Source organism: Polypterus senegalus, chromosome 13, assembly GCF_016835505.1.
Source record: "Polypterus senegalus isolate Bchr_013 chromosome 13, ASM1683550v1, whole genome shotgun sequence".
Classification (NCBI taxonomy): domain Eukaryota; kingdom Metazoa; phylum Chordata; class Cladistia; order Polypteriformes; family Polypteridae; genus Polypterus; species Polypterus senegalus.
The window spans coordinates 23,539,576-23,555,820 of record NC_053166.1 but is presented as its reverse complement, the minus strand read 5'-3'; the positions used below and the strand labels follow the sequence as shown (position 1 = coordinate 23,555,820).

Sequence of the window (16,245 nt, the reverse complement as noted above, 5' to 3'; positions counted from 1 at the left end):
AAGCATTACACAACAACCTGCTCTTATTCCTTTTTCTCAGTTCACAAGCCCTCTAAATTCCGATAAAATTGTAGGCCTCAGTGAAGTTGTGACTCTCTCCACAAACTAAATCTGAGTCAGTCAACATGCCCTCTTCCAACTATCAAAAGCTGATGATTCTTCTAATCAGGTTTGGTGTATATATCTGCCATACTGTATTTCTTAAACACATGCTTCAGTATTTCTATGCTTTTTCATAGCTTTAAAGGTGTTATCATAACCAGCCTGTTATGCAGGGTGAATTTTTCTACACCCCCACATTCTAATGTATCTCTGTAGCCACTATGTCTTTACTTTCAACATGAGAATCTTCTCATGACAAACATTAAACATATCTCCATTCATATTCCTAGCATGTTGGACAAATGCATTTCAAACCAACACAACAGCAAACATCCTCACAGATTCTTCCTGTTGTCATACATATGAATGCTTTTCTTCAGGAACTCGTACAGATCTTTCAACTACATGATCAGTATTAACAATCTTAAAAATGTTGGTTTTGTGATGACAATGTACTGGGTTGTGTGATTCCTTGGAGCGTCATTTCTGGACAAAAAATAATTTCATTCTGTGAAGAGTTTTTTGAATAAGTAATTGATCGATCTATCTATCTGTCTGCATGGACATCTGAGGATCACCTTAAAGGCTCCGATATGGTATGTAATAATCCGCCAGGAGATAAGGGGATACCAACACTAACAATACAAGAAGCCACCCAAGGAGAGAAGCCCAATCAAGCCCCCACTCAACTAAACCACACCTCTTCTGGATATGATGGTATAAATATGATGGCTCCCAGAAGATGATGTCTCAGTTCGAAGAACTACGCCCCACATGAGGGAGCTCCAAGATCCAGACCTGCTCGATAGAGCTGAGAGTTGAATGAAGGGGTTAAGTAGCAGATTTAGTGCCTATTTTCCGTTGCATCATCACACATTCATTTTTTTAGTTTTCTGGATATTGGCACCAAGTGAGATGAGCCGGTTGACACCCCAATTTTTTTGGCTTGCCACTTACTTATTTGCACTCCACAATATTCTGTTTCTCTTTTACATATATGTATATGTATATGTAATACACACGTATATATATATATATATATATATATATATATATATATATATATATATATATATATATATATATATATATATATATATATATATATACACACACATATAAATGTGTGAGTGTGTGTGTGTGTCTGTCTGTCTGTCCGGACCAGAAGTGCGAGGCTACAGCATGAAGCTCAAAGAAAGTGACTCTGTCACCAAAGTGAAACCGCTGAGAAAAAAAGAAACTCACTTAGCCACTAATACTCAAGTGAGGCAAGCACATTAGCAAAACAAAACTTCCAATGAGAGAGAAACTTGCTTAGCTGCTGGTAGACAACAAAGATGAGCATGTCAGCAAAACGAAACCGCAGAGAAAATAGAACCTTGCTTAGCCACTAATGCACAACAGATGCCATTGATTGATTGAAGTGCCAGAATCCATGGTTTCTAGGAGCCCAGCTCACACAGCTAGTGTATATTATATATATACATATATAGTGACAGATAGAGGGCGCTATCGTCCTCTTCAACCCTCACACTATATATACGCCAGTAAAAGTCAAATATGTTGTAATTATGTAATTAACAGTGCACAAAGCACCCTCCTCTCCACAATATTCATAAACAATACACAATTCCCAATAATACACAATAATCCTCCACTCCCAGACGCGTTGCCACCCTTCCACTCAGCTCAGCTCGACGTCTGGGATTTCCCATAGTCCTTTTATATTGCCTGACCCAGAAGTGTTTCAATCATTCAGTCTACGTGACCGCCTATCACTTCCGGGTCAAATAAAAAGTCTTCTTCTTCACCCCGGAAGTATGTCATTTCCCCTGTCGCTGTGAATAAGACATACTTCCAGGTTATAGGGTACATATGATTGTCTGGGTCTCCTTGTAGTGTCCCCTTTGGTATCCAGCAGGTCTGTGGATGAAAACTCCCTGCTGGCATATGGGGCACCTCCATGCTGCAGAGTGAGCTCCACCTGGTGGCCTCGGGGTATTGGCCAGCCATAGTCCACAATATATATATTTGGAGACAGCTGGCAGCTAAACCCAGCCAGAATGCCCTTGAAATGGAAGGAAGGCAACTTTTCTAGGACACTGCCCCTCCCAAAAATTCTAGATGGTAGCTCCCCTGGAGTGTATCGGTGCCCCGGATTCCTACAGGGCATTCTGAGACATGAAGTTCAGTTCTCAGCCATGTTGGGTGCCGTGGGTGCCGCCAGGAGGAGCTGTGAGAGGACCAGAGGACCCACGTCTCATCCATAGCCCGGAAGTACTCCCAAGTCAAGAACACGGAAACCCCGAAATACTTCCTGGCTGAAGAAAGAAGCTAGTTCTTCATTAGACCTGGAAGTGCTAGCAAGTCACATGGTCAGAAGAACAGAAGTACTTCCAGGTCAAGGACTATATAAAGGACTGCTGGAGAACCAGCAAGTGAGCCAGAGTTGGGAGGTAGAGGACAAAGCTTGCTGGGAGGTGTGTAGGACAGATTTTGAGAATTAAATATTATTGTGTTTATTTATTTATTGTGGTGGAGGTGCTTTGGGCACTTTTCATCTTTTAATTTGAAGAGAAGAAATTAAACAACTTCTTGTTGCTTTTAAAACATGTTGTCAGTATATCGGGTCAAGCGCTGGTATAATGACATCTAGTGTTACTATATATATATATATATATATATATATATATATATATATATAACATTTCCCAGAGGACAAGTTGGCATCTGCTGAGGACGAAGGCAAATTCCACAATGGAAGGATGGATTAAGTGGGGGAAATACCTGGCTGGGCTGCCTTAAAGATTCCCATTCCAATTGGAATGCCCAAAGATGTCAGGAACCAGCAGGGGAGCAATTCATCCACCAGTCTGGATACCCTCAGGGCTGCATGGGAGTCTGAAAAAAAATCCCTGTATGGTTCCCTGGGTGATGGTAGAGGGTGCTGCCAGGGGCTGATCACCCTGGCTTTCTTGTAGCCCACAAGTGCTTTCAATAGGCCACATAATGTCACCTGAAGAACTCCAGGGTTCAGCTTAAAAGAAGCCCATTTCCATAGTTTTTGGAGTCAGAGTTGGGTGGAGGTCAGTATCACTCAACTGGAGGATTGAAGGAGGGAGATTCATTGGTTTATTGTGTTTATATTCATATTTTTGGTATGTTACTAAAAGGAGAGTTGAGGAGGTGCTTGGGAAAGCAATACAAATCCTTTATTTATCCTATCTAAGTGTGGTGCTTTACTGTGTCTGTGGTTTGGGGTGCTCTTTTATTTTTTTCTTGTAATTAAAAACCCTAACTAGAATATGTATGTGTGAATTGAAAAGATAAAATATAAAGATAATTTGGCAGAAGAAATATAAAAAGCAAGTTAATCTTCATGGCACAAATTAACTAGCACTCATCAATATTGGTATCAATGATATAAACACGTGTCATAATAAATCTGTTCTATTCCTTAAAGGAGTAACATTTCACAGTAGATAGTAATAAACTACATTTTTCCTTGTTTGAATAAGTACCATGGACAGCTCCTGGTATTTTACAACTATTTGGAAACTGGAAAGCTATAAGCAACATTAGGAAGTTATCATCTTAAAAGTTGTTGAATAACTGGAATTATAGTAGAAATCAAAATGAATGTTAAATGCCAAGTAGAAAAAAAATAAAGTATTATTTCAGGTTTGTAACAACTCCTCCAAATGCATGTGTGTTATATTCTTTCAGATTGTTAGAGGGGTATTACAAAATTATCTCTGGCTCATTTCGGTTAAAGATCTGTAGCAATTAAGTTAAAATGTAAAAATACATATATCTTTAAAATAACATATTGAAATGTTTAACCTTTTCTTTTCACTGTAGTTTCTTACAGCACATTACCATAGCAACTAAGATATATGTATACCTTTCATTTTTCTTAAACCACTTGCTAGACTCATGAAGCAAAATTACACTGAGAGTAGAGAAAATAACATTGTATGAACATTGAATGCACAGATCATTTTAATGGACTTATTTCCCAACATATGATAGGATGCATTTTAAATTAGGCATAGTTTTGGTTTACAAATGAGCCAGATCCCTGTCCTGTGTAAGGAGCTTTTGAAAATTTTAATAAATTGGTTCTATATAATGAGGACTTGTTTCATTTCTAAAAGCACTAAAACCTGATTTCCAAAAATTAACTGAAACTCGGTGCATGAAAGTGTGTCGTTTGTTTATGTAGTATTATATGTAAGGTTTCAAAATGTCTTAATTATTACTTTAGTTCTCTTCAAAGTTGTGTCAATAACATGTTCATTAGTAGAGTTGGCCAATCATAAAATGCTAGCAGCAACTTCTTATTGTTGGAGAAAGATAAAACAAAGTTGTTGTTTCTTTTTGGTCCACTTATTTTACTATGCCATGAGCAAATTGTGCATACATTATTGCTTTGCAAAAAGCTCATCTCAAAAGCACATATTGGGTTTTCTCTTATTACTAATTCTAAATAAATTCAAAATGTTTACTTGTAGTGAGGCCTTCTCCTGTACAACATATACCCCCTCCACCCCCCAATCTCAGGAGATGGAATCTATCTGCTGAAGGAATCTTCTTAAAAGAATATAAGAAACATAACAAATTTGACAAATGAGAGGAAACCCTTTAGTCCATCAAGCTTGTTTGTTTAACTAATAGCTAAGCTGCCTCAGTATCTCATTCAGATAATTCAAAAATGTTTTCAAAGTTTATTCTTGAAGTACACATCTAGACAGTTAGTTCCATATTCCCACAACTGTTTGAAGTAAGGAAGTGTTTCAAGTGTCAGTCTTGTACAAATCTGTTTAATTTCTACTAGTGTTTTTGAGTGAGTCACGGTTTAATTGAAAACTTCAGCTGGGTCTACTTCATCAATGCCTTTCAGAATTCAGAAGACATGGATTAAGTTTCCACACAGTTTCAGATTAAGCAGATTTAATTCTCTGAGTCTGCAAGAGTAGGACTTGTACTTAAATCCTGGGGTGCACTTGGTACATCTTCACAACACAGCTTCATGTGCTGCTATGTCTTATAGAGTGGTGACCAGAACAACACAAAATACTCCCGATGAGTTTTCACTAGTGCCTTATATATGCTAAGCGTAATGTTCCTTATACTGTACCACTGTTACATAAAGCCTTTCTTGTATAATTGCTTCCGAACTTTGCTTAGATGATATAAAAGGTGATGTTAACTTGAAGCATTAACTACTTTCACAGGTTGCTTTCTTAAGGACAGTGTCTCCTATTTTGTTTTTACAATTATTATTCATTTTGCTCTCACAGTTTGAGTTTAAGCAAAATAAGGAAGCAATTATATTTCACAGCCTACTGGCAACATACATATTGATATTAACTTTAAACAAAAAGGTAACCTTTACATCAATATAACCAACTGCTTATTAATATAATCAAACGAGAATTTCATTTTGAAATAAAGTAAGTCAAACTGTATTTCTGTGGTAATACATATTTTCAAATATATCTTGAATAAAAGTTTTAAAAGCCATATTATTTGATGAGAGATTACACTTTGAATGAAAGAAATACACGCTTACCTTTTGTAAAATCTGAACTCCATTGTCGGAAACAACCAGAGTATCTGCATTACTTCCCATATCCATCACACCCTCTCTGTTCATTCCTGGTGCAACAAACATTAGTCGTCTTTCTGCAGTCTGGTACTGTTGATCGTGAAATAGCGATCCGCTCACTTCGACATAGTTAGTGTCACTTAAATATTTTTTACGTAATAAATTGCGATGTACTCTGTGACACTGAAAGGCAATCAAAGTAATCAGACTGACGATAAACAGGGATGAAACAGAGCACAAAACAATAATTAAATAAAACGTCATCTTATTTTCTTGGTCTTCTCCTGTGTCGATAGATTTAATTTCAGACAATGCATGGGCTTCCAAGTTTTCAGCTGCTGTCACGATTACTGTCGCAGATGCAGAAAATGAAACGCTCCCGCCGTCTTTCACCAATATGATCATCTTCTGTACGGTGATATCAGAATCAGCTATAGCTCTGCGAGTCCTGATTTCTCCGTTATAGCGCCCAACGCTGAAAAGGGACTGGTCAGTAGCTTCCTCCAGAGAATAAGAAAGCCAAGCATTATAACCTACATCGGTATCATAAGCTCTGATTCTTGTAACTAAATAACCTGTTTTCACATTTCTAGGAATGGTTTCTTGAACAACAGCAGTTCCATTTATGGTAAATGGGAAAACGATCACGGGTGGATTGTCATTTTGATCCAAAATAAACACAGTCACAGTGACATTGCTGCTGAGCGATGGAACTCCAGAATCTTTAGCTATAACAATACATTTGAAGCTTTTCACTTCTTCAAAGTCAAACGCAATAAAACTAAACACGTGTCCATTTTCAGAATTGATGCTAAGAAAAGGCACGACTTGTTTCTCGGCAGCTTCAGTTTCTCGCAGATAGTATGTGATGACAGCATTTTCATTCTCATCCTCGTCAATTGCACTTAATGCAAATATTAGCCCTCCAGGTGTGTTATTTTCCATGATATAGAATGCAAACGAATCTTGTAAAAATCTGGGATGATTATCATTCACATCTAACACTTTTACAAATATAGTTCTATAAGAAGAGAGAGAAGGATGACCAAAGTCTTTTGCGGTTATTGTTATGTTGTACAGAGATGTAGACTCCCGATCAAGTCGAATCTTTGTTATTAAAGAATACATATTGTCTTGAAATGATGGTTTCAGCTCAAAAGGCAAGTTATTATTTAATGAGCATGCTATTTTGGAATTCACTCCAGAATCAAGGTCTGTAATGCTGATTAACCCGACTACTGTACCTGGTTTTACATTTTCAGGAACAGAACTCGTTAATGATGTTATATCTATGTGAGGTGTGTTGTCGTTCATATCTTTAATCTTAATGAATATCGTGCACAAGCTGCTCGTTGGTATTTGCCCTCTGTCGGTCGCTTTTACTCCAAACTCATAAAATTCTTTATCTTCAAAGTCTATCACACCCTTAACTCTAATTTCTCCGGTATAAACATCTAACTGAAATAATTCATTGACTTTATTTTGAACAGATTCTTCGAACGAAAAAACAATCTCACCATTACTGCCCTCATCCATATCCGAAGCCGTTACCTTCACAATAAGGGTTCCAAAAGGAACATTTTCCTCCAAAGTTTCAGAGTAGGTTTCTTCATCAAAAACTGGCGCATTGTCGTTAATGTCCCCAACAATTATAGTTATATTCATATTTCCCGATTTAGGAGGATTCCCCCCGTCAAAGGCAGTTAACAAAATATCATATTTTGCTTCCATTTCTCTATCCAACGCTTTTTGTAACACTAAAACTGGAATTTTATTCCTCTTACTGACATCTTTCACTTGAAGAATAAAATGATCGTTTTGACTCAGCTCGTATGATTTTAACGAATTCACACCAGAATCGAGATCATAGGCGCCATCTAATGGATAACGCGACCCCACTGCAGCTGACTCTGAAATTTCCAGGCTTTTGTTCTTAACATAAAACGCGGGCGAGTTATCATTTATATCTATAATTTCAATTTCAGCTTGATGTATTTCTAAAGGATTTTCAATAACAATCTTAAAGCTTAGAAAACAAGCCTTGTCTTTATCGCATAGCGCTTCTCTGTCAATGATATCATTTACAAACAGGACTCCAGTCTTGTGATTTACCTGCAACAGCTCTTCTTTTAATCCAGAGATCACTCTGAAACCTCGACCTTCAAGTGTTTTCACATCTAGACCAAGATCCTTTATAATATTCCCGACAACAGTCCCGGATACTGATTCTTCCGTCACAGAGTAACGCAGGAGAGCAAATGCATTTTTCCAAAAGCACAAAAGCAATGCCGATAGAATGATGGGCCCTTTGTGGCCATAAAATCCTCTTATTGGTAACATGTTTTCAAAAGACTTTATTGATGAAAAATATAAAAAAAAAGATTTCTATTCTGCTGCTTCTGACATAACTTAAAATTCTAGTTTCCAAATCACCAGAATATAAAAATGTCAGCGCTTGTTGTTTTCTTGAAGATGGAAGGCGGAGAAGAAACGAAGGGCGTGATTATGTTTTTTTCTTGAAATTATCGTAAAGTTGGAAGGTAGCGACATCTTGTGTTAACATGAGGTACTGCAAGCACTTTTTAACTAGTAAAATGGTTATGAACATTTCAACAATAAAGAAAAAAAAAAAAAAACATTCAGCTACTACTAAGATATTATTATTTTTAATATTGCGACTTGTAGCAGTGTGTAAGGATGGAACATTGTTTGCCACTTTTGCCTTCCAGCTTCATATCGGGGTTTCAACTCACAGCATAGAAGCATGCACAGTTTGGTGATTTTCATTTTTGTCTGCATATCTTTAATTTGAATATTAGAATTTTAACCTACGTCCCCAATAGCAGGTAAGTTTAATTGTCATCTCTAAATTGGCCCAAGCTGCGGTAACTTTTTGTATGACTATCTCTTGCACTCATTTGTGTTCCAGGCTGAAGTAGCTCCTTCCATGTACTACCGGGGAGACCCCAGTGTCTCACAGCTTTGTACTGAAATGGTGGAGACTCATAAAACGTATGAATGAAAAATAATATAACTATTAATGCTGGTAAATATTTATCAGTATGGACTATTGGAGAGCTGACTCACAGTTAGGAGACCCGGGTTTGCTTCCTGGGTCCTCCTTGCATGGAGTTTGCATGTTCTCCCCGTGTCTGCGTGGGTTTCCTCCTACAGTCCAAAGACATGCAGGTTAGGTGCATTGGCGATCCTAAATTGTTCCTAGTGTGTATTTGGTGTGGGTGTGTGTGTCATGTCATGGGCTGGCGTCCAGCCCAGGGTACGTTTCCTGCCTTGCACCCTGTGTTGGCTGGGATTGGCTCCAGCAAACCCCCGTGACCCTGTAGATAGGATATTGCAGGTTGGACAATGGATAGATGGACTATTGGAGAGCTACATCAGTGCAGTTAAGGGGAAGGGATTAATAATTTACAACCTGCATTATGATACCGTAAACATGTGTGAATTTGATGCAGAAAGTATGTTATACTATATATATATATATATATTTTTTTTTTGCTATCAGCAAAACCATCTTAAATTATTTATATAAAACAAAAATACTAAATGGCAACACACACTGGGGAAAAAAATACTTGGTTGCAGACAGCTGGTGCCTCACCTAACAGTATGAAACAGAGGAAAGAACAAAAAAACATGATGGACAAATTAGAACCAGCATTTAACTTAATATTTCAAATGTGAGAAGATGCTGGAATCAATGCAAAGATTGGAAGAATGGACAGACTCCATGTAGATAATAGCCTGACACAGAAACTTATCCCTGGAGTTTGTGAAGTGCATAGTTCACCTAAAATACAACATTAGGCGATATGAGAAATCTCGGTGAATTTAAGTTGGCATGCTTAATTCAGAGATGTGAGGCTAGCTCAAAAGTCATTAAGGCAGTTAAATAAAGTAATTAATGGCGGGTGCTGTCTTCAGGCAGTGTGGTGTAATAGTTGAAGCATTAGATTTCAAACCCTTAGGCTGTGGGTTCAAATCCTGCTGCTGTCAGTGTGTGACCATGAGCAAGTCACTTCCCCTCCCTGCGTCCAAATTGGAAAACTAAAAGAAATGGAACTTGATGTGTCTTAAATTTTGTGTGTTACTTTGGATAAAGGTGTCAGTAAATAAGTCAACATAAAGTTCATGAGAATAATGGCATTAAAAATGAACCACAGAAGCCAAAGGATAAAATAACAATACTTAAAATGTATACGTAAAATACTGTATGTTGCCCAAGACACGAATAGATACATTTTCTTTCTTTTTTGCCATTATTAGTGAAGAAAATAAGTTTAAATTTATAAAGAAAAAAGTATGCATACAATAAAAGCATTGCAAAAAAAAAAACAAAAAAAAACACCCCAGTGCATCTCAGTAAAGATTAGTTAATATACAAAAAAATAAAAACAAGTTTGTGGAGCCTGCATGACAAAACAAAGGAGGGCAGCAGTCTACAATCAGACTGTAAGAGCCATTTTCCTAGTTCTTTAAAATGTATGAATATTTATTAGATGATAATGCATAAAATATGGGAGGTTCCTATAACCCCCATGAATAGAATTGAGTTGGTAATTTCCTGTCATTTTTTAACAGTTTTGAGTAAACTATGTTCTCCTGTTAGTGTCTAGCCTCGCCTTGTGTAAGGTACAGAGGCATACGGTTTTTAACCGTGTTCTTGTTTGTGCTCGCGTTCGTGCTTGCGCAAGTTACCATGCCTGGGCGCATGTCTATGTGCCAACGGCCTACAGGCCTTTTGAGTGTGAAGTAACTCGTAAAATAAAAGATTTAAGTGTTGAACCATATGTTTAATTAAGGCATACAGAAGAAGAAATTGAGAACCTTTAAGTATAGAAATAACCAAAGCTTCTTAAGAAAAGCAAAGTTTATAGAAGATACATTTTTTCTTTTTTTTGCCTTTATTCTATGTGTGTAACTATTTTTCTTTTTATTCTTGTGTGGATTATTTGCTTTTAACTTTCACTAAATATTTTAAAACGAACTCTTGGACTGTGAGATTTCTTTGACACGCGTCTTACCCGTGCCTGACTTCGCCTAATACATCGGCGGCTACACAGACCAAAAAATTAAAAGTTCAAGAGGAGGATGAGCTCTCAACTTCATCAACTACCAGATATTCAGTAACCCACAACACCAATGGCTGAAAGCCACTTCATAATGTTGGAGCCTGGCATTCTGCTGGTCCTCAATACCAAGACCTCAAGGAGAATCACATTATAGGAGGATGATTTCCAAAAATCACCATAAAGCAAACATTAAGCAAAAGGTCAGCGCTTGCCTAAAAGTGACTATTCCCAGAAAAAAAAAAACAACCTCTGCTAGATTAGAATAAGAGAAAGCTTGGAAAGATGCAGAAGAAGAAACATGTAAGGTAAGACAGGAACAGGGACAAAGTTATAATTAGAGTTTAAAACAAAAATCCAACAGGGTGTGGCAGAGGCTCTGTCCCAAAGCACATCAAGGAATGTGCTGGAAACATTTAAGGGATGAGAGTGGCAAAGATGGGTGAGTTTATAAACTTTTTGCAAAACATTTGTAAGGTATAAGATGTAAGCAATGATTTAAAAAAGAATGTGTATGCCAACAGTTGGAGTTTGTAGAGGAGAGAATATTATTGCCATAGATTTTTGTCCACAGTAATATAATAAAAGATGGGAAATCATTTTGTCAAATTGGTTACCTAGGCAAGGGATAGTAGAAGGCTTTGCACAGTGCAGCAAAGAGACCAGCGTGTTTTCTGCAACAAGAGAGAATGAGAAAACTCAGCAATAGGTGAGTAGGAAATTGGCACACCACATGTCTTAACAACAGATATGAGTTGCATTTTTATACCATAAATTGGGTGAATTTGATTTAGCATGTACAGTATGTTAATATTAGCATTATGTTCTTCTCTTTTTTTTGTGATGATGTTGATTTGCTCCAAGCTCCCATCCAACTTCCTGGAGCTCTTGAACCTGACACCATCGGCAATGTCACAGAGATGAGCTGACATATGAGGACAATTCTCAAATGAAGCCAGGAGATAATACAAAAAGTGCCAAGGTGCTTTTATTAAGACCAGTAGTGTCCAAACAGAAAGTGCAGTGCTCCACAGTTTCAATAAATAATCCATAAAATCAATGCAAAGTGGGGATAAAAACAATAAATAAATCCTTTAAAATCTGAAGATAAAAATGCAGTCTCCCTCTTCACGATCTCAGCACACCTCCCTCTCTCTCATTCTCCCTGGCTCACCAATAACTCACGCAGCCGGCGGAGACCCAACAGCAACGAGCTCCTTTCAGCCAACCTCCATCTTGGCTGCCTTAAGGACATCAAAGCCAGACCGTCCGAGGTCAGCTCTCCTTCCATCTTCCTTCACACTCATGTAGTTGCTCCTCAGATCCATTGGGAGGAAACCTGCCTTGCTCACCCCACTCCACCCGAACATTCAGTGGGATGGACTAGACCCTAGAGTGCCAGAGCCAAACGCTCATGCTGTCACCTCCTTCCAAGTGGCCAGATCGTCCGGCTAAGACTGCTCTTTCACGTCCTTTAACCTCCTTTTTTCTTTCTCTTTTCCTCAATCCATCCCCCTATTGATTGTGCCGGCCTGTATATTTACACACATACACACCTTGATGGGTGCATTGACTTAATCCCACGCCGCAGGAAGCCAATGAAGCAATTGCAAACCATCGCAGCCACACACATGCAGGTGCGACTCGCTCCAACTATTCCAATTAACTCCCTGCGGCCGTGCATTTGTGCCCACGGAGAGTGACACGGCTTTATGGATTTAAAACCTGACCCATTTTCTTTTGAAGCCGCAGACCTGGTATACCACAGTATGCAAAACTAACATTGACCTGGAGATATTAAGCTGGGTGAAAAATGAACAATTATTTCTGGAATTCATGAAGTGCATACCTAAGCTTAAATATGACATTATGGTAAGTTAAGGAATCTGGGGAAATCCCAGAAGGGATCATTAGTATGTTTTATTCAGAGACAAAAAGCTAGATCTAAAGTTTTTAAGGAATACAAAGAACACAATTCATGACTGACGTTGTGTTCATGAGAAGTTTGGGTTAGAGTGAAGTCAGGTTAGGTCCTGTCAAGTTGGGGAGCACTGCACCCCACCACATGACAAAACAGTTCAGGGTGCTGGCTGGCAACCCTCCAGGCAGACACGTGGTCCATTCCCACAATCTGGAAATGACCATCTATCTTCCACAGCCAGGTGTTATGTGGGTGTCACCTTGTCCTGGTCCAGACACTTGGCCCCTCAAGAATGAGGATCCTGCGAGTTGGACCACCCTCTGGGAATCGCGCCACATGGCAGTAGCGCCATAACATACACTCACTCTTAATGCAGGTAATGTGCCTCATTCACGACTCAGTGAGCAACCACTCATTTGACACAAAGTCAAACCAGTGGTACCCAAAAATTCTTCAAAGAGACACAGTAGAGTAGGAGTCCAGTCTGCATCTTAGCTCACTGGATAGTGTCCATGTCTCACAACCATATATCAAGACAGGAAGCAGCAGGACTCTAAAGACTTGGACCTTCATTCTTTTTGCAGAGATATCGGGAGTGTCACACACCCTTTTTCAGCAACCTCATGAACCCCCCATGCTCTCCCAGTCCATCTACTGACTTCATAGGAAGAGTCAACAGAGATATGATTGTCAGTGCTGAGGTAAGTAAACCTCTCAAAGCGGTCAACATTCTCTCTCTGCAGACAGACACACTGCTGATGGCTGTGCCTAAGAGGTTGTTAAAGGCCTGGATCCAGGACACTTGGAAGCCCAGACACTCAGACCCCTCGCTCAGTGTCTTGATAGCCCCAATCTTTCTTCACCAACAAAGGCTCCACTACCAATGGACACCACAACCTTACCTTACCCAACACCCAGGCCATGCAAGCACCAAACACAGTAGGAGCGAAAACACACCGTTGACGAACTCCAGGATCAACTGGGAAAAACACAGAGGTCCTGCCTCCACTCCGCATAGCACTGACAGTACCAGTGTACAGACCTGCCATGATATCCAGCAACTTTGAGGGAATCCTGTCAAGTCTCAGGATCTCCAACAGGGCAGCTCGGTCAACTGAGTTGAATGCTTTACAATATTCATGATGTTTTTGTAGTATACATTGTCCCAATACATGAATTGCTATTTTATCCTTTTTGATTGCAAGAAAATTTTAGTGAATGAAAACTGTATGTTGAAATGTATAAAGAAAAAAAATTCAATTTAAATACATATTAAACAAACACCCTAGCTCTACTCAGTTAGAAACAGAGGAATAAAAAACAAAGAATCTGACTACTACACAGAGCCTGCACAACACTAAAAATGGAAAACAGCAGTCCAGAGAGAAACCAAAAGAAAAAAGACCAAGAGGAGGATGAGCTCCTGGCTTCACCAGCTACCTGACATCCAGTTACCCACAATACTGGTGACTGAAAGCCATTCCAAATATTGAACTGAGATGTTCTGATGATCCTAAACACTGAAAGTTCATGAAGAATCAGATTACAGAAGTAAAATTTTCTGGATTCAACAGAAAAAGAAAGAGGATTTTCAGCAGAAGGTAAATGGCTGCTTTCAGTGACGATACCCAGGAACAACATCCACTGCTGAAATGGAATAAGAGATCACGGAAAGGTGCTGAAGGAAGAACATATGGACTAAGAAAGGAATTTGGACAAAGAAAATCAATGAGAGCTGAAAACAAAAATCCAGTAGGCAGTGACAGAGGCTCTTTCCTAAAACTTGTGGAGGAATGTTCTGGGAATATTTAAGGAGCAAAAGTGAGGAGTTAGTATACAGAATAAACATATTCCAAAACATTTAAAAGGAATAACATTTAAGCAAATTGGTAAAATTAAAATGAATATGACAATAATTGGGGTTCCTTGAGGAAACAGAAATATTATTGAAGCTTTTTCTTTTTTTTTTTTCTCCAGAGTAAGATAATAGTGGATGAGCAACCATGTTGACACATTGAAGGGTCAGTAGGAGGGTCTGCACAGTGCAGCAGGGTGTCCTATATTTTTTTATTCAACAGAAGAGAATAAGAAAAGTCAAAATCAGATGAGGAGGAAAATTACAGACCACATGTCCCTAGAACTGATATCAGTTGAAGACAAAACAAAACAAGAAGAAAAAATTCCGTAAAACCTCAACCTTAGTTCCTGAAATGACCAGGGCCCAAAATCATCAAAAGTATCACCAGGGTGGTAATACCTAAAGGAGAAAAATGTAGTAAGGGGTGGAGTATCCAAAGATATAAAGAGATAGATTAAGAAAAACTGGAATATATGAGTACCAGTTAATTTAAACATGTATATGCGGTCTCACACCTAATCAGTGTCTAAGGCAGCGTTTCTCAACCTTTAAGTATTTACGACCCGAGTTTTCATAACAGTTTTAATCGCGCCCCTCTAACATTTTTTGAAAGGAGCCCACTAATACCAATTTGTTTTTTTTTTAATTAATGATATATCATAGAGGTCCTCCCTGCGTGGAGTTTGCATGTTCTCCCCGTGTCTGCGTGGGTTTTCTCCGGGCGCTCCGGTTTCCTCCCACAATCCAAAAGACATGCAGGTTAGGTGGATTGGCGATTCTAAATTGGCCCTAGTGTGTGCTTGGTGTGTGGGTGTGTTTGTGTGTGTCCTGCGGTGGGTTGGCACCCTGCCCAGGATTGGTTCCTGCCTTGTGCCCTGTGTTGGCTGGGATTGGCTCCAGCAGACCCCCGTGACCCTGTATTCGGATTCATCGGGCTAGAAAATGGATGGATGGATATATCATAGATGCATATTTTATTATACCTATTTAGCTTTAATCGACATTTATCTAACTCTATATTTATTTTTCTAGTATCAGAATGTAGTTTAAGTTAATTTGTTTTGGTTTCATTAGATGTATTTTTCATATTTTCGATTCATGTTTTCTTTTTTTTCACATCTTCGTGCCCCCCTTTTTGTTACCTGGTGCCCCCCAGGGGGCCCTGCCCCAAAATTTGAGAACCACTGGTCTAAGGAAAGAAAATTCTGTACAAGATGACATACGGGCTACATCAGTTGAACAAAGAAAACAGCAGATGTTGATAGCTGCATGAATAAAGCCAATTTTATCTCTATGTATTAATTTATTAACTACATTTGCTAAATCTAACCATGAAGTTTGACTAGGAACTCGTCATAAGAATTCATCTATGAAATTTGATAGAAACTCAAATGGTTTAAGAAATTGAGAATTGTTGCTTTTTTCTGCACATACAGACAGTTCTGAATTAAGATTACAAGATAGATAGATAGATAGATAGATAGATAGATAGATAGATAGATAGATATATAGATAGATAGATAGATAGATAGATAGATAGATAGATAGATAGATAGATAGATACTTTATTAATCCCAAGGGGAAATTCACATAATCCAGCAGCAGTATACTGATACAAAGAAACAATATTAAATTAAATAGTAATAAAAATGAAAAAAATTAAAAT

General features: G+C 38.4%; 2 protein-coding genes across 20 annotated transcripts in view; both read right to left on the bottom strand.

Moving 5' to 3' along the window:
- The window catches only part of LOC120542147 (protocadherin alpha-C2-like), a 503,189-nt gene that overhangs the window by 271,359 nt on the left and 215,585 nt on the right, over nucleotides 1-16,245 (bottom strand). The gene's annotated exons all lie outside the window — the stretch shown is intronic.
- LOC120542607 (protocadherin beta-15-like) lies at nucleotides 2,873-12,091 on the bottom strand. Its single transcript, XM_039775181.1, has 5 exons — nucleotides 11,986-12,091; nucleotides 11,418-11,474; nucleotides 10,057-10,089; nucleotides 5,678-8,001; nucleotides 2,873-3,139 (listed from the first exon to the last, which is right to left on the bottom strand). Exons 1-5 carry the CDS (start codon nucleotides 12,089-12,091, stop codon nucleotides 2,873-2,875), a joined length of 2,787 nt encoding a protein of 928 aa, XP_039631115.1.

What these genes read in the sequence shown, in the direction of transcription:
- LOC120542607 (XM_039775181.1), bottom strand. Translation starts at nt 12,091, where the DNA reads ATGGAAGGAGAGCTGACCTCGGACGGTCTGGCTTTGATGTCCTTAAGG. An exon ending in GTTGGGTCTCCGCCGGCTGC is followed by an intron (nt 11,475 to 11,985) that starts GTGAGTTATTGG and finishes CTCTTGTTGCAG; the next exon opens with AAAACACGCTGGTCTCTTTG. An exon ending in GAGTTCAGATTTTACAAAAG is followed by an intron (nt 3,140 to 5,677) that starts GTAAGCGTGTAT and finishes GCTTCTTTTAAG; the next exon opens with CTGAACCCTGGAGTTCTTCA.